This window comes from Amia ocellicauda, chromosome 19, assembly GCF_036373705.1.
Source record: "Amia ocellicauda isolate fAmiCal2 chromosome 19, fAmiCal2.hap1, whole genome shotgun sequence".
Classification (NCBI taxonomy): domain Eukaryota; kingdom Metazoa; phylum Chordata; class Actinopteri; order Amiiformes; family Amiidae; genus Amia; species Amia ocellicauda.
The window spans coordinates 8,972,451-8,993,926 of record NC_089868.1 but is presented as its reverse complement, the minus strand read 5'-3'; the positions used below and the strand labels follow the sequence as shown (position 1 = coordinate 8,993,926).

General features: G+C 39.7%; 2 protein-coding genes across 4 annotated transcripts in view; both read left to right on the top strand.

Annotated features, from left to right (window-relative positions):
• Positions 1 to 12,657, top strand: part of fam163ab (family with sequence similarity 163 member Ab) — a 41,406-nt gene extending 28,749 nt beyond the window's left edge. For both annotated transcript variants that reach the window (XM_066692488.1, XM_066692487.1), the window contains 3 exons: positions 8,205 to 8,301; positions 8,648 to 8,762; positions 10,896 to 12,657. In XM_066692488.1, the coding sequence (XP_066548585.1) occupies positions 8,670 to 8,762; positions 10,896 to 11,300 (498 nt within the window). In that variant the 5' untranslated portion in view covers positions 8,205 to 8,301; positions 8,648 to 8,669 and the 3' untranslated portion in view covers positions 11,301 to 12,657. The remainder of the gene's footprint in view (positions 1 to 8,204; positions 8,302 to 8,647; positions 8,763 to 10,895) is intronic.
• A 5,289-nt stretch (positions 12,658 to 17,946) lies between these two features.
• Positions 17,947 to 21,476, top strand: part of rabgap1l (RAB GTPase activating protein 1-like) — a 219,621-nt gene continuing 216,091 nt past the window's right edge. The window contains exon 1 of one of the 2 annotated variants that reach the window (XM_066692340.1): positions 17,947 to 18,058. The gene's annotated coding sequence lies outside the window, so the exon portion shown is untranslated. Of the gene's footprint in view, positions 18,059 to 20,920; positions 20,968 to 21,476 lie in introns of those variants that run through there. The other variant, XM_066692341.1, reaches the window with a different exon arrangement.

Sequence of the window (21,476 nt, the reverse complement as noted above, 5' to 3'; positions counted from 1 at the left end):
TAATCTGTGTATATTTGTGGCTTTGTTGGAATGGCTTATAAGAATAGATACGCAATATTTTAGTTTTCATATGCACCTCAACCCACAAAGTTGTGTACATGTAGACATATGTGGGCAAAAAAAAAGCACATACAAGGAAGGAAAACCAAATTATGTCTGGAGATATGAGCTCAACGATACCATTCTGCCACTCCTAGACAAAAAGCCCAGATTTACCAGAAACCCTGCTAAAGTCATTATCTTGTTGCTGGCAGATAATTACATTTTCTTAGGCTGACCCTAAATCAAATCTCATGTCCTGGTAAACTTAATTCTCTCTGTGAATGGCCCCAGGGCTCCTTCTGTCAGTCTGTGTTTTATGTATTGCTTTACAGTGTCAACAAAAGGTCAAACATTACCCCATTCAGGCCTTTTAACATTGCATTGCACTGTGTACACTTTGTCATAGGTACAGCACTATACATTAGACATAGAGACAACACTATACACCCTTAACTGCAACTGATAAGGAGAAGGGTGAAATTGGAGCCCTCTTTGTTTGTGCATTTATGCAAGCACAGAAACAAACCATCAAACCCATTCATCTTTCGCATCTTGGCCCTGCAGTTGCAAGATGATCATTATCTTGATGGGAGTGGAGGAAATCAAGTTAGCCTCCTGTGCTCTGATGAAACTTGGGCCCGTGACCGTTTCAAGTCAGAAACACATTAGGTGAAGTCTCTCCTCACCAGGTGGACAAGATATAGGCTGCAGATGACATGGCTTGGGTCGATAGACACCTCTTGGAGTGGATTATATACATCTACTTCACGGAAAAAGGTATATTGTACACTTGCTACTTGCACAGATCTTGCAGATGGTCATTGTTTAATAAATTAGTCCATGTTAACCCTTGTGTGCCATCTCTATCTGTACAAATAACACCAAACACTATCTCCTGTAACCCCTTATCAATACTGGCAAAGGGCCAGTGCACTGTAATGCAGCTGGGGATTGGAAAATGTGGCTGCTGGGAAAACTCGGACTGACATTACGGAATCAATGTTAAATCAATGAGCCAACTGTAGCCCCGCCGTGGGGAGGTTATGTGGGTGAGAGGTTTGACACAACAAGGACCAGAAGACAGACACCCTGGACTGACATGGGAAGCACTGGGACACATCTGTGCCATGTCCACTTTAGTCCCAACACTTTAGAATCCATAGACGTAGGTTTAGGTGAGGTTCGCATCCGCATTACGGGGGGTTTAACAGCTTTTTCTTTCATTATTATACAGATTTAATTGTGTATTTAAGGTGCTCTGTGAGTTTGAGTTGATTTGATTGGTTGATTGATACAGTGGTCTAAAATAGCACCAACATAAAACAACACATATAGGCATATCTTCGTAATTATTAGATGGGTAACATTTTACAATAATGGGCACCAGTTCTTAATGATTTGATATATGAATTCCACAGGATTAATATATGCCTTGTGCCCATCCAATTAGTTCTGATGTTGATCACATGTATAAGCCCTCTACCCTATACTTAGGGCCGGATTAAATCAAAACTTTGACCCACCCGCTAATAGCAAACTACAAACCTGTTCATCATAGCGGTTACATTTATGATTAGAAGAAAGTGTCATCTTACTGAAAATGATGTTTTCTATTAGCGGGTGGGTCAAAGTTTTGATTTAATCCGGCCCCTAGTCTGTAACTCTGTCCCTGCTCCTGACCCTCACCTTGTGATCCATGGAATTAACAGCAGAACTCATATAAAGAGCATGAGGTATCCATGTGTTATTCCTGTGGTATTCATCCATCAATCATGAAGAATTGGTGCCCATGATTGTGAAGTGTGACCATTGATTGTGTTATACCCTTTCTCCTGCAATGGTCTCTATGCTCCCAAAAGAGGACAGATTAAAACCAAAGGAACTGCTTAGTTCAAAGTCTGTTTCTTTGAAGTAGTAAAATGATTTCTGTCAAAGAGATTTTTGTGTAACCGAATGAGGAACCATTAAAGTTACATTTTTAGAGTGGCTTAAAACTTCAAGCTCTTCTCCTGTTACCCACATCATAAAAAAAAAGATAAAATCTTAAGTGTTTCAAAGAGAATGTTTGAAGACAAAATAATCTTAAAAACTTGATTCTGCAACAGGGTTTTAAAAAATCTCATTGGTGTTTCCAGAAAAGATTCTACTAAATGGGTTTCTGTCAAAGCAAACCCTGCTGAGTGTAGTGTTAAATGACTTTTTCAACTCTTTAGTTGGGAGGGAAGGTGTGTTACTTTTGAGTAGTCTCTTGCAATTATCTCAAGAGTAGACAAGTCTTTTAGCTCACAAAGTGTACATCTCATGGTCACTGTGTATTATTTAGTGTCCTGGTTTCAAGGAACTGTAGGTTATATGATAGAATAGTTCAAGTCAGGACTGTGGATTGCTTTTCCAGTATGAGAGCAAGCTCTGATTTCACATTTCTGGGCACTGTGTCCCAGAACACAAAATTCACAGGTACTGTACCTCTGCGTCTATTTTTATCAGTGGCAATGTGCTTGATGTGTCCTTATTTTTTGTTTCCTTCATTATGAAAAATTTAACAACTATCATCTTCAAAAAAGGTAAAAGCAATTTTTTTTAGCTGCATAGGTTTTATTCCTTAATGTTGTTCAATAATTAAAAAAAAAGGCCAGCAAAGTTTGAATGTCTTTTAGGTAGATGTCGGCAGTGCAGTCTTTTGTGCCCCCTTGTGTTGGTTTCTGGGTACTCTGCATATAGAGCCCTTGAGCTGTACTTGTGTTCAGTGGTTAAATAGTGGGAAGGTCATTATTGACACAAACTACCATTCATCCAATGAATTGGCCTGTGAATAGAGTCTAACTATTAAAGACGCTACTTTCTTGGCAGGGAGGATATTCTGAACAAGCTAATTACATTCACAATAGCAATCCTATACAAAAGCAGGGGCAGCAAAAACAATTGTTATTCCTACAGCACGATAAATAACTGTGAAGAGAACAGATACGTCCAAGACCCTAAGAGACTTCATTAATCATGTAATTTATCTGTGTGGTAATTCTTCATGCAAGGGTACTACCAATTTAGAACCCGTTTCCGGTAATATTGTGTTTGTACAGTTTTAATGGTTTTATGGCATGATTTTGAAGGGAAGATATGGTCAGAAAAAATACAAGGAATAGTGCTTAATGTGGTAGGGTTTTCAAAGTGCAAAAAGGAGTTCATTCCATGCAGAAAGACTGAGAAGACAGTCTTCATTAGACAATATATAGCACCAAGTGAAAAATCTAAACATAAGAAATTATACATAATACAGAGCTCTCTGTGAAAGTGCTTTTGTTTTTGCAGTGAAGCTAGCGTTCCTGGTGTTTCAGTTGATAGTAGGTGGACATCTAGTTAAACATTGATGAGACAAGAATAGGAAATGAAAGAAAACATCTACCAACATATTCATAGTTGAAATCGCAGGGTAAACAAGTATTTCAATAAATATCAAATAGGGAACGATTGTGGTTTTCTATCATATCCTCCTGTACCCACTAAATAAGGGTTTCATGTATAAATACTGAGAGTTCAGAGGGAAATGGATTTATTTATGTGTACAGTGGTTCTCAAAAGTATTCACCCCCCTTGGACTTTTCCACATTTCATTGTTACAACATGAAATCAGAATGGAGTTAATCAGGAGTTCTTGCCACTGATCTGCAATTTTTTCTAAATTAATTACAAATACAAAACAGACAATACTTGAAGTAATCACCCCCTTAAATCAATATTTGGTAGAGGCACCTTTGGCAGCAATTACAGCCATGAGTCTATGTGGATAAGTCTCTACCAGCTTTGTACATCTGGACACAACAATGTTTTACCATTCTTCTTTGCAAAATTGGTCAAGCTCCATCAAGTTTGATGGGGATCTTTGGTGAACAGCAATGTTCAACTCTTTCCACATATCTGGGTCTGGGCTTTGACTGGGCCACTCCAGGACATTGACCTTTTTGTTTTTAAGCCACTCCGGTGTGGCTTTGGCTGTATGTTTGGGGTCATTGTCCTGCTGGAAGTTAAATCTTTTCCCATGTCCGAGATCTCTTGCAGACTTCAGCAGGTTTTCTTCCAGGATTTCTCTGTACTTTGCTGCATCCATTTTGCCCTCTATCTTTACAAGCTTTCCAGGCCCTGAAGCAGAGAAGTACCCTCATAGAATGATGCTGCCACCTCCATGCTTCACGGTGGGGATGGTGTCCTCAGGATGATGTGCGGTGTTAGGCTTGCATCAAACATAGCGCTTAGCATTGAGGCCAGAAATCTCTTCTTTGGTCTGATCAGACCATAGCATCTTCCTCCACTTGGTCTCAGACTCTCCCACATGCCTTCTGGCAAACTCTAGCCAAGAATTGATGTGTGTTTTTTTCTCTCCCATAAAGACCACTTTTGTGAAGCAGTCTGCACAGTGTCTCCCAGCTCAGCCGTGGAAGACTGTAACTCCTTTAGAGTTGACATAGGCCTCTTGGTGGCTAGTGACTAGTGCTCTTCTTGCCCAGATACTCAGTTTGGGAGGATGGCCTGATCTAGGCAGATTCACAGTTGTGCCATATTCTCTCCATGTCTTAATAATGGACTTTACTGTGCTCCGGGGTAAATTCAATGTATTAGAATGTAAGATATAAGAACCTTATTCTTGATTTGCAATGACTGTTCCTTCATCCTCTTGATGTAGTTTTTGAGACAGGTGTATTTAACCTGCACTCATGTGACACACCTTAATTGCACAGAGGTGAACTCCATTCAACTAATTACGTGACTTCTTAAGACAATTGGTTTCACCACAGCTCAGTCAGGTGTGTCATAGCATTAGAACAATTTGCAGATTATATTTTTCACTGTGATATTATGGACATTTTCTGTGTTGATCAGTGGAAAAACTCCTGATTAAATCCATTCTAATTTCACACAATGAAATGTGGAAAAGTCCAAGGGGGGTGAATACTTTTGAGAGCCACTGTATATATATATATATATATATATATATATATATATATATATATATATACACACTCACCTAAAGGATTATTAGGAACACCTGTTCAATTTCTCATTAATGCAATTATCTAATCAACCAATCACATGGCAGTTGCTTCAATGCATTTAGGGGTGTGGTCCTGGTCAAGACAATCTCCTGAACTCCAAACTGAATGTCTGAATGGGAAAGAAAGGTGATTTAATCAATTTTGAGTGTGGCATGGTTGTTGGTGCCAGACGGGCCGGTCTGAGTATTTTACAATCTGCTCAGTTACTGGGATTTTCACGCACAACCATTTCTAGGGTTTACAAAGAATGGTGTGAAAAGGGAAAAACATACAGTATGCGGCAGTCCTGTGGGCGAAAATGCCTTGTTGATGCTAGAGGTCAGAGGAGAATGGGCCGACTGATTCAAGCTGATAGAAGAGCAGCTTTGACTGAAATAACCACTCGTTACAACCGAGGTATGCAGCAAAGCATTTGTGAAGCCACAACACGTACAACCTTGAGGCGGATGGGCTACAACAGCAGAAGACCCCACCAGGTACCACTCATCTCAACTACATATAGGAAAAAGAGGCTACAATTTGCACAAGCTCACCAAAATTGGACAGTTGAAGACTGGAAAAATGTTGCCTGGTCTGATGAGTCTCGATTTCTTTAGAGACATTCAGATGGTAGAGTCAGAATTTGGCGTAAACAGAATGAGAACATGGATCCATCATGCCTTGTTACCACTATGCAGGCTGGTGGTGGTGGTGTAATGGTGTGGGGGATGTTTTCTTGGCACACTTTAGGCCCCTTAGTGCCAATTGGGCATCGTTTAAATGCCACGGCCTACCTGAGCATTGTTTCTGACCATGTCCATCCCTTTATGACCACCATGTACCCATCCTCTGATGGCTACTTCCAGCAGGATAATGCACCATGTCTCAAAGGTCGAATAATTTCAAATTGGTTTCTTGAACATGACAATGAGTTCACTGTACTAAACTGGCCCCCACAGTCACCAGATCTCAACCCAATAGAGCATCTTTGGGATGTGGTGGAACGGGAGCTTCGTGCCCTGGATGTGCATCCCACAAATCTCCATCAACTGCAAGATGCTATCCTATCAATATGGGCCAACATTTCTAAAGAATGCTTTCAGCACCTTGTTGAATCAATGCCACGTAGAATTAAGGCAGTTCTGAAGGCGAAAGGGGGTCAAACACAGTATTAGTATGGTGTTCCTAATAATCCTTTAGATGAGTGTATATATATTGCCCTTTGCACAACAAACACAGTGCAGAGAAGTGTTAAAAAGGAGTAAATTACTTGGTTTGCACAATCCCTTTTGGTACGGCTCTGTTGAAAGATCTTAGTATTCTACTAAAATCATCTCGCATTGATTTGAGTACAATTAGATTATCAGTAAAACTAAAACTATACTGTTCTAAGCATTTTTAGTATATATGACACAGTTTTCCTGTCATAGGGAGATTTCTCAAACCTGAAATATGTGTGAACACCAGTGTAAACAATTGATTCAGCATGTTTGCCTTTCCCTCTCTATCTATTTAGTCCAATATGATGTTAGTATCTATAACTGCCATTACTGAATCTCTATCTGCCATGACTGATCTTTCTGTTGTCACAGCGAGAGATCCTTTAAGTGTTAGTATTAGTCCCCACTGTACTGGGGGTGTAAACCTTTGGCTGCCACTGCATTGATTTCTATTTGATAAGAAAATACTGATGAGCTGAACCTTTTTTTTCACCCAATAAAACTTTATTAAACAGAGCAGGAGGAATTAAATAGAAAGGTCACCTTTAGTCATACGAATTAGTAGGGGAGGGAGATGCCATAAGTCAAGAAGGGTTTGGCAGCTTGAGCTGGTTTAAATTTGGCAGAAAGCGATGCAATGCCTCATTAGATCTTCTTATTAGATGCACGCACTCTAAATCAAATTTACAGCAATTTAAGAAGTTGTTTGACATGTCAAAGCCAGTGAATACTTCAAAGTTGGAGTGGGGGATGGGGGCTATCTCTTGAGTAGCATCAGTAGCAACATCTAAATCTAAATCTGGGTAAATCCTAATGAATCTTAGAAAATGCCATTTTGAATAGGAAAATCATGCCATGCTCAACACAGGTTGAATGATATAACAGCTTTCTTTAACTGCCATCTTTATTCCTTCTCTTCCTCCTGTAGTTTTCAGTGTAGCCAATAACAAGGGCAGAGAGCTGACATTATTTTGAATTGAAGAGTTAATGGGAGATTTAGGAGGAAGCAGCATCAAGTTTGCCACTTAGTTTGCCCCTGTCTTTTGTGTATGTTCCTTGTTTGCCTTCATGTGCCATATATACTAAATGGGACCCAGTACAATTCCCAGTGAGGATGTTTCTCTCTTTCAGTCCAGTTCTGATGATATTGCCTGCAGGGTTACTCTTTCCTTCTCTCCTAAACTTGAGCCAGTCCTTAATAAAAATGTAAAAAATAAAAGATAGAATATAGAAAAGACAGGAATTGGCAACTACACAAATCAATTTACTGGAAAGTACTGACTAACACAAAGATTTACAATGAAACTAGGTGAAACTCAGGGATCAGTCGTTACTTTGGAAAGCTTAACTGTGGAGACAACTATGATAATGAAAATGATTCATGAATAATAATGATAATCTTAATCATATAAGCAGGTGTAGATTAGACATGCTGTCCATTATCTCAGAGTATCAAAAGAAGCAGTCAAACGTGAAGATACAATAGTACAAAAGGACTTTAGAAGAAGTTCTCTCTGTTCCTCTCTTGGCTGATCAAGCATAAGGTGAGAAAGGAAGTAAGCCATCACTTCGTGTCTCAGTAAAAGAGATGGAGCATACCGACTGCACTTTTCAACAGTGTCTTTTTTTGGGACGCTGATCGAATCTCCCCAGCAAGTGATGTGCCCAGCAGGTTTCAGTGTTGGGTTGTGATTGCTGGTTGCTAATGCTCCATACTAGAGGTAAAAGGGACTCAGCTATTTGTAGTATATATAAGTTGGTGTGCATGATCAACCAGGAGTTTTTTGTGGATTTTTGCTTTTGTGTCCAGCTTGTATGTAATCCAGTTGACACATTGTTTTTGTAAGTGAGGTGGTTGAACTACAAAAGCTAGCTAAGCCATAACCTCCCCTCTCCTCTCTTCCCCACTCCCCAGGTGCGAGAAAGTCAAGGTCTGCGTCCTAAACCCCTGCTCTTCCAGCTGTCCAAAGCCCACATGAGACGGCGGCACGTCTGAGCTCAGTTGTTCCGATGTAAGTAAGTCTTTGCTTTACTTTCCTATTCTTTCATTCAGGGTGTCCATCAGGGACTTGAGCAGACTCGGCTCTCCTCCTGGTCTCTCTGGGTCTGTGGTAAATAACCCTGTAGCCTTGTGTGTAAAGCACGGTTCAACCCCTAGTCTCTGTAACTTGCTTTGGGTAAAATAATCTGTTAAATTATCGTCTCAGGTAATGGGACATATTGTACTGTGGCAAATTGTCCTATCACTGGAATACCGGTGTGCTGTCCTACCCGGAGACGTCTGGTATCGCTGTTTAGTAACATGCATCATACACAATGACTAACCAGACGATATTGTCTTTGTGTTCCTCTATCCAGGGTTTGATGGAGATCCGGTCGGATGACAGCTGGAACTGTTGTTATTACCGGAGGAATACTAGCAACAGTGATACTACTGTGTATCATAGCTGTGCTCTGTTACTGTAGGCTCCAGGTAATTTAGATTTGGGATGCTGTGCCTTCTTACACTAGTGATTGTTTTGCTTAAGGTATTTTTATGATAGTCTTTGTTGTAATATCATGTTCATACAGAGGAATAAATGACAGTGGACAGGAGGATATTGATAAGATTGTTTTGGGCCTTTTTGTTTGGTGCCAGACATTAGTGATATGAACAATGGATCACTGTTAATGCTGTGCAAAACAAATATTTTACTGTTGGTGTTTCCTAGAATTGGTATAAACAACAGTGACAATTTAAATTGCCAATTTGTATTGATTTATCAAGAGAGATTCTCCACAGGAAGCCATTTTCAGGGTTTAGCCGACCCTTTTTTCAGGCGTAGAGTTTCCCTCATTGCTTCCGACTTTGCTGATTAACCAGCACAGTATCTCACAGCTGTTCTGTAATTGCCTGTATCAGTCACTTCAGTCAGTGTTGTTCTATACCCCTCCCAGGAAACACTATCTGAATAATCGAGTGAATGCTTTGTGCAGCACTAATCCCCATGGTATACCTCTTTATAAATTCTCTTCTATGTGTTTGAATAAGGAATAATACAAAATGGTGATGCCACTCTTTGTGAGCGACACGGGAGCCAATATGTGTGGTTTGAGGCTATGTTGTCTGTTGTCTCATATACAGTATGTAGGAGGGTTGTACCTCTGCAAGGCAAAGAGCAGGCATTTTAAAACCATGGGTTAAACAACAAATTGTCCACAGCACCTGCATCTTTAATGTCACGTCCAACAATACTTTCTCGCCACAGGTACATTAGTCCCAAATTCAGTTAAAACAATTGACAATTTGACAGTGCATGGGGTTCCCATGTGGCGTACAATTTAGTCTCTGTTAGAAGGAAAGGACTTTAGGTTACTGTAACCCTAACCCTGACCCTACTACACTCACCTAAAGGATTATTAGGAACACCTGTTCAATTTCTCATTAATGCAATTATCTAACCAACCAATCACATGGCAGTTGCTTCAATGCATTTAGGGGTGTGGTCCTGGTCAAGACAATCTCCTGAACTCCAAACTGAATGTCTGAATGGGAAAGAAAGGTGATTTAAGCAATTTTGAGCGTGGCATGGTTGTTGGTGCCAGAAGGGCCAGTCTGAGTATTTCACAATCTGCTCAGTTACTGGGATTTTCACGCACAACCATTTCTAGGGTTTACAAAGAATGGTGTGAAAAGGGAAAAACATCCAGTATGTGGCAGTCCTGTGGACGAAAATGCCTTGTTGATGCTAGAGGTCAGAGGAGAATGGGCCGACTGATTCAAGCTGATAGAAGAGCAACTTTGACTGAAATAACCACTCGTTACAACCGAGGTATGCAGCAAAGCATTTGTGAAGCCACAACACGTACAACCTTGAGGCGGATGGGCTACAACAGCAGAAGACCCCACCGGGTACCACTCATCTCCACTACAAATAGGAAAAAGAGGCTACAATTTGCACAAGCTCACCAAAATTGGGCAGTTGAAGACTGGAAAAATGTTGCCTGGTCTGATGAGTCTCGATTTCTGTTGAGACATTCAGATGGTAGAGTCAGAATTTGGCGTAAACAGAATGAGAACATGGATCTATCATGCCTTGTTACCACTGTGCAGGCTGGTGGTGGTGGTGTAATGGTGTGGGGGATGTTTTCTTGGCACACTTTAGGCCCCTTAGTGCCAATTGGGCATCGTTTAAATGCCACGGCCTACCTGAGCATTGTTTCTGACCATGTCCATCCCTTTATGACCACCATGTACCCATCCTCTGATGGCTACTTCCAGCAGGATAATGCACCATGTCACAAAGTTTGAATCATTTCAAATTGGTTTCTTGAACATGACAATGATCTCAACCCAATAGAGCATCTTTGGGATGTGGTGTAATGGGAGCTTCGTGCCCTGGATGTGCATCCCACAAATCTCCATCAACTGCAAGATGCTATCCTATCAATATGGGCCAACATTTCTAAAGAATGCTTTCAGCACCTTGTTGAATCAATGCCACGTAGAATTAAGGCAGTTCTGAAGGCGAAAGGGCGTCAAACACAGTATTAGTATGGTGTTCCTAATAATCCTTTAGGTGAGTGTATAAGCGAGGGGTTCATGTCTGCACCTCTTTCTCCCCAGTATTACTGCTGCAAGAGGGATGACTCCGACGGGGATGCGGAGTCGGATGGCCCAGCCCAGCCACACTTTGCCTGCAACGCATGCAGCGCCTCGGGAGTCGACGGCTCTGCCCTCACCCCTTTGGCCCTGCCCCCTGACCCCTGCCCGCCGGGGGGTGCCGCCGCCGCCGCCACTGCTTGCACTGCCTCCCGCAACTACTGCCCCACCTGCTCGCCTTACAGCTCCCCCTTTTACATACGGACCACAGACGAGATGCGCAACGGGGGCGAGAGGATCACCTACATGCCCGCGCACTACGAGAACCCCGCGCTGTCCATCAAAATGTCCTCCCTGCAGAGTTTTCCGATGAGTCGCCAGGGCCAAGACTTTTTCAGCAACACTGGGGCCATCAGTACTGAGGTGTGACCCTCCTCATTTCCCCCCTTCCGCCTGGAGAGTAAAATGACTACGAAATATAAAAATAATAATATGGACGAATGGCTGACTTATAAACAGAAGATATCAAGCTCAAAGCAGATGACTTCTCCCTATAATATTTAAAAAAAAGCACCATGATATTTTTTTTCTTTTTTTTTTTTTTTTTTTTTCTAAAGTAAACGTCAGCAGTAACTGAACCACCCTTACATGTTTGATTGATACATTTTTTGGGGTAGAGGAATATTTCTTGTTTTAATACATGAAAGCAGTATGAATTCGCCATGAGAGGTATTTATTGAAGCTACTCAGCACGTTCATCTCGGGGGTGCTTGCATAGCTCTGGAAACTCTGAGTGCATAAATGTACCCCCTCTTGTAGATGGGGCTGGGAACTGTATTCGGAGTCTGAATTGAGGAGAAATGCTGGTATTTATCTTTAACGATAGTGCTGCAAAAAAACAAGGAAACATTTACATTGTATTTATTTATTTATTTATTTATTTTATCATTTGAGGGTAGTTCTAGGATTGTAAAAATTGCATTTGATAAAGGAAATATTTGTGCCATAACAACGTAGGTGCACACTGTTAAGTGTTTTATCATTGCTGACCTCACATCCTCCTCCCTTGTCCTTTTGACTTGTGAAGGAACCAGGAAACTTTATTGTTTTCTTGACAGCAGTTTTTTTGTTTTTTAACGATTATTGCCACGGTGTGTGGTCTATATGAAACTATGGTTAATTGTGTGGAGCAGTGAGCTATGATGCCTAACAAGATTGGAGAGGTTTTTTTTTGTTTTTTCACTCCATTACCAAACTCACTATATCATAGACAAAAAGTATAATGCTTTCTGTGGATGTATGACACTTCAGAGCAGATATATTTGGAACATCAAGAACATGTTGTGACATTCATAGAGGTTTAAGGGGTCCTTACTGAGATGTAGGTGGTTCTCCTGGCAATGTTTTATAATCTCTACCTTGGAGTAAATCTCTCATCCTCAGTGCTACATCCCAGAGATTTGGATATATGTACAGTGTTTATAAAACTAAATATCGATGTTTGAAATGGTTTGCTCAGTTGTTCCAGGACGGACATGTATTCAAATTAAACCATTAGGGTTCAGCAAAGAACTACTTGTACCTGTCCAACAATAACACCTGTAATACTGTTTTTAATCACTATGACAATGTTTTTATTCCTGCATCTTTTCTTTAGTAAAACTTTATGAAGTAGAACTTGGTAGTACATTTTTGACTCAAGTAGTGTTATTATTACTAGTATTAGTATTACTACTACTAATACTACTACTAATAATAATATTATATAATACAAATTACAACAATAACAAAGGCAAATAATGTTCATATTTTCATTAGCTTTTAATATAATACATTATTTCTCTGAGTTTGAATCCTGTAATAGTTGTACGCATGTAGCCAATCACTCCCAATCACTCACAAATGGGGAGAGAAGAAACACTAGGAAATAATATAAATGTATGACCTGACAGATTGACTGACTGATACAGTGACTGACTTTAATGAATACTACTGCTACTACTTTTAATAATAATAATAATAATAATAATAATAATAATAATAATAACAACCCAATCCAGCCACAGAGTTAAACATATCTCTAGACCACTTTATAGTTTCTGATTAATTCCTCTGATGTTTGGATTAATTTTCTTCTGCACTGTCTGACCACTTTATTAGCCACTTTCATATCAACTTCAACCACTGTTTTTCATTTCTTATTCATCTGCATGCTAATATGCAGTTTGCAATCGCACTTCTAATAACTTTTCATGCTTCGGGTCATTTTCATCTGTTGTACATGGCTCTAGAAAAGGGAATTTAAATTTAACTCTGAAATTTGAATAAAGAAACTGGAGAGTTCGGGTTGAATTTAAGTCCAAACCCTCTGATCCTTACTACATTTGGACATGGCTCCTTTGTATAAATGAAGCTGTAAAGCTAGGATCATTGATTTGCTGTTGTGGGCAAGGATGAAATTACAGAAGTGTACATTTAACTAAATACTGCAACATTTTTATAGCAAACGTACAAGTGTTTTTTTCAGCCTGTAATGTCTTTATCAAATATATAACCATACATAGAAAGCAGAAAAAAAGAAAAGAAATGACAAACATGTCTTTATACATCAGATATATATATATATATATATATATATATATATATATATATATATATATATATATATATATATATATATTGTTTGTGCCTAGAAAATGTCAGATTTGGAATATAATGGTTAAACAGTGATTACCTGTTTTTGCAAATTGCACTAATCATTAGTGTCTGACTCTGGAATTTAAACGTGGACGTCAAATGATGTCATATGCAAAAATTGCAGCCGATTTTCACAACCAATCAGAACAGCCCCTGCGCTCTTGCCAGTAGTACCAGCAGTCTTGCTTAGTTTGTTACAGTAGGCGATTCAGTAGCAATATCGCTTGCAATAATTGATAGCAATAACTGCCAAGAGCAAAACCACCGTTAAGTTAGTGGTGTAAAAACTATGTTTAGACTGGAATTATGTTAAACAGCTTTGAAAATAACATGTTTGCCTATTCCTTTCCCTTTGGTTCAGAAAAAACATGCTTTCTCTTCCTGATTTTTTCTCCTTTGTCTCAGTGAAACATTAAAATGCATAACTCATACCAGCCCTATGAAGCTGTTATTCCCAGGATAAAATGAGCCACTTAAAATAAATATACAGCTCTGGAAAAAATTAAGAGACAACAGCACATTTTTCTTACTTCAGCATCTCCACATGTATGGGAGCCATTCCATTCCAGTGTCTGTTGAATTCCAACACAGGCACACATTCTACTGAATGAGGTACTGATTAGGTGATCACCTGAACCAAATCTTATTTAACGAGGAAAAGTATAAAAACCACTGCTGTGGTCATCACTATCCTCTTGCAATAGAACCAGCAGGATGGCAAGAACAGTGCTAGTAGTACCTCAAAAGTAATTGGAATCAAAAAATATCTATTGACCATGCCAAAAGAGTTGAAAAGGAAAGTTTTGAGTGAGGAAAAGAAGGATTCAGTGAGCATCGGGTTGCTTCAATCCTTAAAATTTCAAAGAAGGCGGTTCATAAGAACAAGGTCAAGCAGCAGACATTGGGGACAACAAAGCTACAGACCGGCAGAGGGAAAACGACTCTCCACTGACCAGGATGACTGCCAACTCATTCAAATGTGACTCAACAACCGCAGGATGACATCAAGTGACCTACAAAAAGAATGGCAAATGGCAGCGGGGGTGAAGTGCACGGTGAGGATGGTTCGAAACAGGCTCCTAGGGGCAGTGCTGAAGTCGTGCAAAGCTAGAAAAAAGACCTTCATAAATGAGAAGCAAAGAAGAGCCAGGCTGAGGTTTGCAAAAGACCATAAGGATTGGACCGTAGAGGACTGGAGTAAGGTCATCTTCTCTGATGTGTCCAATTTTGTGCATTGCCCAACACCTGGTCGTCTAATGGTTAGAAGGAGACCTGGAGAGGCCTATAAGCCACAATGTCTCGCACCCACTGTGAAATCTGGTGGAGGATCGGTGATGATCTGGGGGTGCTTCAGCATGGCTGATCAGGCAGATATGTCTTTGTGAAGGACACATGAATCAAGCCATGTACAAGCTTGTCCTGGAAGAAAACTTGCTTCCTTCTGCTCTGACAATATTCCACAACTCTGAGGATTGTTTTTTCCAGCAGGAAAATGCTCCATGCCACACAGCCAGGTCAATCAAGGTGTGGATGGAGGACCACCACATCAAGACCCTGTCATGGCCAGTGCAATCTCCAGACCTGAACCCCATTGAAAACCTCTGGAATGTGATCAAGAGGAAGATGGATGGTCACAAGCCATCAAACAAAGCCAAGCTGCTTGAATTTTTGCACCAGGAGTGGCATAAAGTCACCCGACATTAATGTGAAAGACTGGTGGAGAGCATGCCAAGACGCCTGAAAGCTGTGATTTGAAAATCAGGGTTATTCCACCAAATATTGATTTCTGAACTCTTCCTAAGTTAAAACATTAGTATTGTGTTTAAAAATGAATATGAACTTAACAATGAAACAAAATTAAACAAAAATGTTCATTTTACCCAAACACATACCTATAAATAGTAAAACCACAGAAACTTAATTGTTTCCAGAGCTGTACATTTGATAAACCAAAGAAAGTTTAACAAGTAAATTGGGGGAAGATGAGTCATGACTGTATCTTGTTCTTTGTTCTTGAGCCATAAATAGATCCTTAACAGCACAGATCACAAGTACATCCCAATTTTTCTTCAGAGTGGTCCCATTACGACCAAATACTACTACGAATATGAATGGTTAATCCTTTGTTTTGTTTAAAATGTTACCAGTTATGCTCTATACAGTTTGTATCTCAGTCAGAGACACCCAGTAAAAATGTTGAAGACCCCCTGTTTCATGTAGTTGTTGTTTGTATAAAATACTTGAATGTGTGATTATTATTATTATTATTATTATTATTATTATTATTATTATTATTATTATTATTATTATTATTGATATTATTATGAAGACTGTGCTTTCTGGTTGATACCAAAACCAGTCCCTTAAACCTCATAATATGATGATTTTCATTTGTCATTTGAAAACATCTTTAATTAGAGACTTCGCAATTTTAAGGCAGGAAATAATACATCATTATCTTCTAAAAAGTCATAGGAACTGTGGAAAACAGGCCATTCAGTCAGTGCAGAAAGTCAGAGCAATTTAAAAACCTGTTGTTTCTTACCGAACAGGATTAGGGACACTACACATCACTCAAGGCAGGTGTAACAAATAATCATGTGCATTCACTTAAATGTGTACAGGTTCCTTTGTTAATTATCAATACATATTGATTAATGGCTGATTGGAGAGTATTCCATCCATTCTAGCAGGGCACTGTCCATGTGTTGCTTGGACAAAAAATAAATTATCTATTTAAAAAAAGAAAAAATAGGATGTCAGACAGTGGCTACCATTTATTCTTTTTTTGTATTAAAAAAATACAACTATGATTTAAAAGTAAAATGATCAAATGTCCACCTATTTCACAGAATGTTTACTTTTAAACAATTAAATATTTATAAATGCTTGAAGAATTGTGTGTTGCTTTTCATTTTGCATGTCCTGGACATTTGCATCTGAACAATCGCCCTCTTCATTACCTGTCATATTCAGATAAGGCCTGGGGAGAAAAGTCACAGTTCAGTATTGTTTATATTGCTTCTACGCCTTTTTAGGTAGAATGCTTATTTTGCATTACCTGTAAAGAAACAAAATGTTAAAAAAAATTGATTTCTTAAAAATTGTGCAAACCCTAATACAGTGGATGTATTGCAACTACTATGAAAGTAATTCAGCCCCTTTGAGATTTTTCAGACTTGGTCAGTTGCTGTTGGTTACTTTCATGCAACAATGGGCAGCCCTGACCCTGGACGACCACAATGACTTCCAGATTTTGTTTCATCTCTACTCTCAGTTACTTAATTGAAGCAATTTAGCACTGTTTCCAGGTTACTGGTAGGTGTGTGTGTATTGGGGAGGGTGTACAGACATACTGAGACAGCACCCTGCCGGTACCAGATCGCCCTGCAATGACTTAGTGCTTGAGTGCTGGCTGTGCTTACCATTTTCTTCTATGCATGTATATTTTTATTCTATAAGCAGAAGCAATCTAATGACTATGAGTATATATTTATTTCCTGGACAAAGCACACCAAAAGTGAAGCACTGTTGTAGCACTGGCATCTCTCTTTCTATTTGTGAAACTCAAGGACACAAGGAGGATGTCTGTCTGTACAGTGTTCGGCACTAAAACATTGTTTTGGTATAAAGATGCTGATTGTGTACATTGCCTCGGCACTCACAGGAACAGGATGCTGGATTCTACAGAGTGAAATAACCATATTTCAACAGTTACTGTTTTTTTCTCACTAGCAGACTTCCAAGAACTGTTCATTACTATTGGCTGTTACAGTTACTACATATAAAGCACCATCTTTCACCCCCAAAAGGAAGCAAAGAAGGAGGTAGGGAACTGAAGGGAAAATCCAAGCTCGTTAACATTATGGCAAATGGTGCTGTGCCCTCACACCAGAACAGGCAAACAAAACACAAGCAGAATTTCCTACATGGGCACCTATTGTTCAGGCATCTGCCAACAAAATGAATAGAAATGCATGAAAACATTCTTCATTGCAGTTAAGTTTATCCAGTCAAAAAATGAAATAGTAGTTTTATATTGAAATAGACTTCTAGAGCAAACATAATAATAATAATAATAATAATAATAATAATAATAATAATAATAATAATAATAATAAAAGACAAGCAAAATATTGTGTGTATAGGTTTTATGCACCCAGTTATGAATTAATAAATTAAACACCGTGTAATTTGGAAGTAGACTACATTAATCTGAACACAAATCAAGAAATACTACTAGGCCTATGTATGCGCGCGCGTGTGTGTGTGTGTGTGGGGGGGGGGACAGCGCTCACCAATCAAGACATTTGAGGCTACGCGCGCGCGCCCGTGCCTGCGTCTGGAATGTTGACGGCGACGTCGAGTGCGCCGCGGGGACGCGCAGGGACGCGGGCTGCGGACGGGGGTTACGATACTCCTGCGGCTCGACTGACAGCTTCCCCATCCACTATCTGTGCGGAGAGTACCGGACAGCCACAGACAACCAAGTAAGTTATTTTACATTACAGCACGGAGACACAGTGCGGCTACGGGTGCGTGTTTGCTGCGTGTCTAGCCCTCTCTAAACGAGCCACGTCTTTTTGTCTTGAACTGTCAGCGCCGGTGTTGTGATTTGTTGGGACTTTCGGCGCCTTACTTCCTGTGCCGCGGACTGCCAGGGCACAGCTCACCATACTAAGATAAGACACAAGCAGCTACATTTTCCAGGCAGGTTTGGATGTTTTTTAGGCCAAGTTTGACATTTGTGCACCCCGTTTCCCCGCGTTGTGTTGTACTTGGTGTGGCAGTACCTTGCCCGGCACGTCTTCCCTTCTTGTGTTTTTAGACCTAGTCACAGTGCAGGGGGTCTTATGAGCAGGATGCCTGAAGATTTGCATGGTAATAACAAAAATAAAACCAAACCTGAAGTGTCAGCAGGATGTCAGACAGTGTAGAAATAGGATGCAAAGTGTTGTCAACATTAGGTAGCTGCCCTTTGGAGGTGTGCAGTTCCTGGAGAGGCGACACTGGTTTAGGTTTTGCTAGTTTCTCAATCCTGTCCTCCCCCAGGTTAAAGCGTGGAGGCACTCCTGAGTGACTGTCATTCAGTTACTGTGTGTGTGTGTGTGTGTGTGTGTGTTAAGTATTTGCTACAATTCTGTACATTTTTCTAACACATCATCAAACCACTATAGAAGAGAGAGTCTGTTATTTTGGTCTATTATTATTATTTTGTCCTTTTTCTGCTCAATGGATGATGGCAATCAAAGCTGAAACACATGGCCCTGTAAAACCTTTTGGTGTCTATTCATATATTTGCACTTCTGTTTAAGTTTGCCTGTGCCAGCCCTGAAAGCTGGCCCATAACCTGCAAGGCATTATATCAACATTTGAAATACTGTTAGAATTTGTTAATGTAGGAACAACAACAAAAAAACTCAAATGTCACTTGCAGAGATGCAAATAGAAATGCCTCATGCACAGCATCATTTTCTAGATTTAGCAATGTGATCGTTTGTTAAAGATGTATGACTGTGAAGGAGGAACAAGAAGCGGGGAAGCTAATGCAAGCAAGCAAACACATCAGCACAAACTGGCAAACAAGTAACACAACCATAAACCATAAACAAACGAAAACCTGAGACAGGTCATTGAAAACCATGCTGAGAATCTCATTTGTACGTAGCTTATATTGTGAGTCGGACTCTGCAGTTCAGTTTGTGAAAATGCATTTGTATAGGTGTATCTATCATGCGGTGCCATATGTTTGTACTGTTCTTTGTTTTGGTGTTTCTTTCTTTCTTTTTTGTTTTGTTATTATAAATACACACTGTACAGTACATCAGCCAAAAGTACACCGTTGACCTAAGTAAGGAAAATGATGTTCCTCAAACGGATTCTTTCATAAACAATAAAGATCAAAGCAGTGGTTGGACATAATTGCTGGCCCGTGGACATCAATTCATTGTTTTTTCTCTGTGCATCTTTATTGCTGCACAGGCAGCCAATATCAAGGCAAATGTGTCTCTGTGTGTAGGAAGTGGAGGGGATCTCAATTGATTTAAATTAATCTTTTTTTGTATTAATTATTATTTGCCGTTTCAGCTGTTCTTTTTGGGTTGATTCCTTTTTATTTATGTATTTATTTCCACTGTATAGAATGGTCCTCATGCTTTGCTCCCCTTAACTTCAACATGGAGAACACACTCACTGCAATAGAGAGTGTGTAGTGCATTATTTTCAACAGCAATTTAATTTGAATGGAAACATTTAATTGATGCTGTTAAAGTTTCTGCTTGATAGTACGCTTTCTGGTAGATGCAAAAAAAAAAAACCTAAGCTCACTAAAACAGAGCTCTATATGTCTACTGGAATGCATTGTTTCACTGTCTCTTTAAGAGCATCCAATCTCTGTATGCCCAGCTATCCACAGTATATTACCTTTCTTAGGATCAGTTTTACTTGACACTGATTGTATTCAGTAAGATTACTATAAATAAGGTCAGCAAGATTTACAACATGAATGTAGCTTCATTTAGAACATTTAATTGAATTATAGTTTCTGAATTTCCAGCAACTGTTGCTTTTCTGGACCAATATGAAAAAAAACATTATATATATATATATAGACATATATATATACATATACATATATATACATATATATATACATATACATATATATATATATATACACACATATATACATATATATATATATATATATATATATATATATATATATATATATATATATATACATACACTCACCTAAAGGATTATTAGGAACACCATACTAATACTGTGTTTGACCCCCTTTCGCCTTCAGAACTGCCTTAATTCTACGTGGCATTGATTCAACAAGGTGCTGAAAGCATTCTTTAGAAATGTTGGCCCATATTGATAGGATAGCATCTTGCAGTTGATGGAGATGTGTGGGATGCACATCCAGGGCACGAAGCTCCCGTTCCACCACATCCCAAAGATGCTCTATTGGGTTGAGATCTGGTGACTGTGGGGGCCAGTTTAGTACAGTGAACTCATTGTCATGTTCAAGAAACCAATTTGAAATGATTCGACCTTTGTGACATGGTGCATTATCCTGCTGGAAGTAGCCATCAGAGGATGGGTACATGGTGGTCATAAAGGGATGGACATGGTCAGAAACAATGCTCAGGTAGGCTGTGGCATTTAAACGATGCCCAATTGGCACTAAGGGGCCTAAAGTGTGCCAAGAAAACATCCCCCACACCATTACACCACCACCACCAGCCTGCACAGTGGTAACAAGGCATGATGGATCCATGTTCTCATTCTGTTTACGCCAAATTCTGACTCTACCATCTGAATGTCTCAACAGAAATCGAGACTCATCAGACCAGGCAACATTTTTCCAGTCTTCAGCTGTCCAATTTTGGTGAGCTTGTGCAAATTGTAGCCTCTTTTTCCTATTTGTAGTGGAGATGAGTGGTACCCGGTGGGGTCTTCTGCTGTTGTAGCCCATCCGCCTCAAGGTTGTACGTGTTGTGGCTTCACAAATGCTTTGCTGCATACCTTGGTTGTAACGAGTGGTTATTTCAGTCAAAGTTGCTCTTCTATCAGCTTGAATCAGTCGGCCCATTCTCCTCTGACCTCTAGCATCAACAAGGCATTTTCGCCCACAGGACTGCCGCATACTGGATGTTTTTCCCTTTTCACACCATTCTTTGTAAACCCTAGAAATGGTTGTGCGTGAAAATCCCAGTAACTGAGCAGATTGTGAAATACTCAGACCGGCCCGTCTGGCACCAACAACCATGCCACGCTCAAAATTGCTTAAATCACCTTTCTTTCCCATTCAGACATTCAGTTTGGAGTTCAGGAGATTGTCTTGACCAGGACCACACCCCTAAATGCATTGAAGCAACTGCCATGTGATTGGTTGGT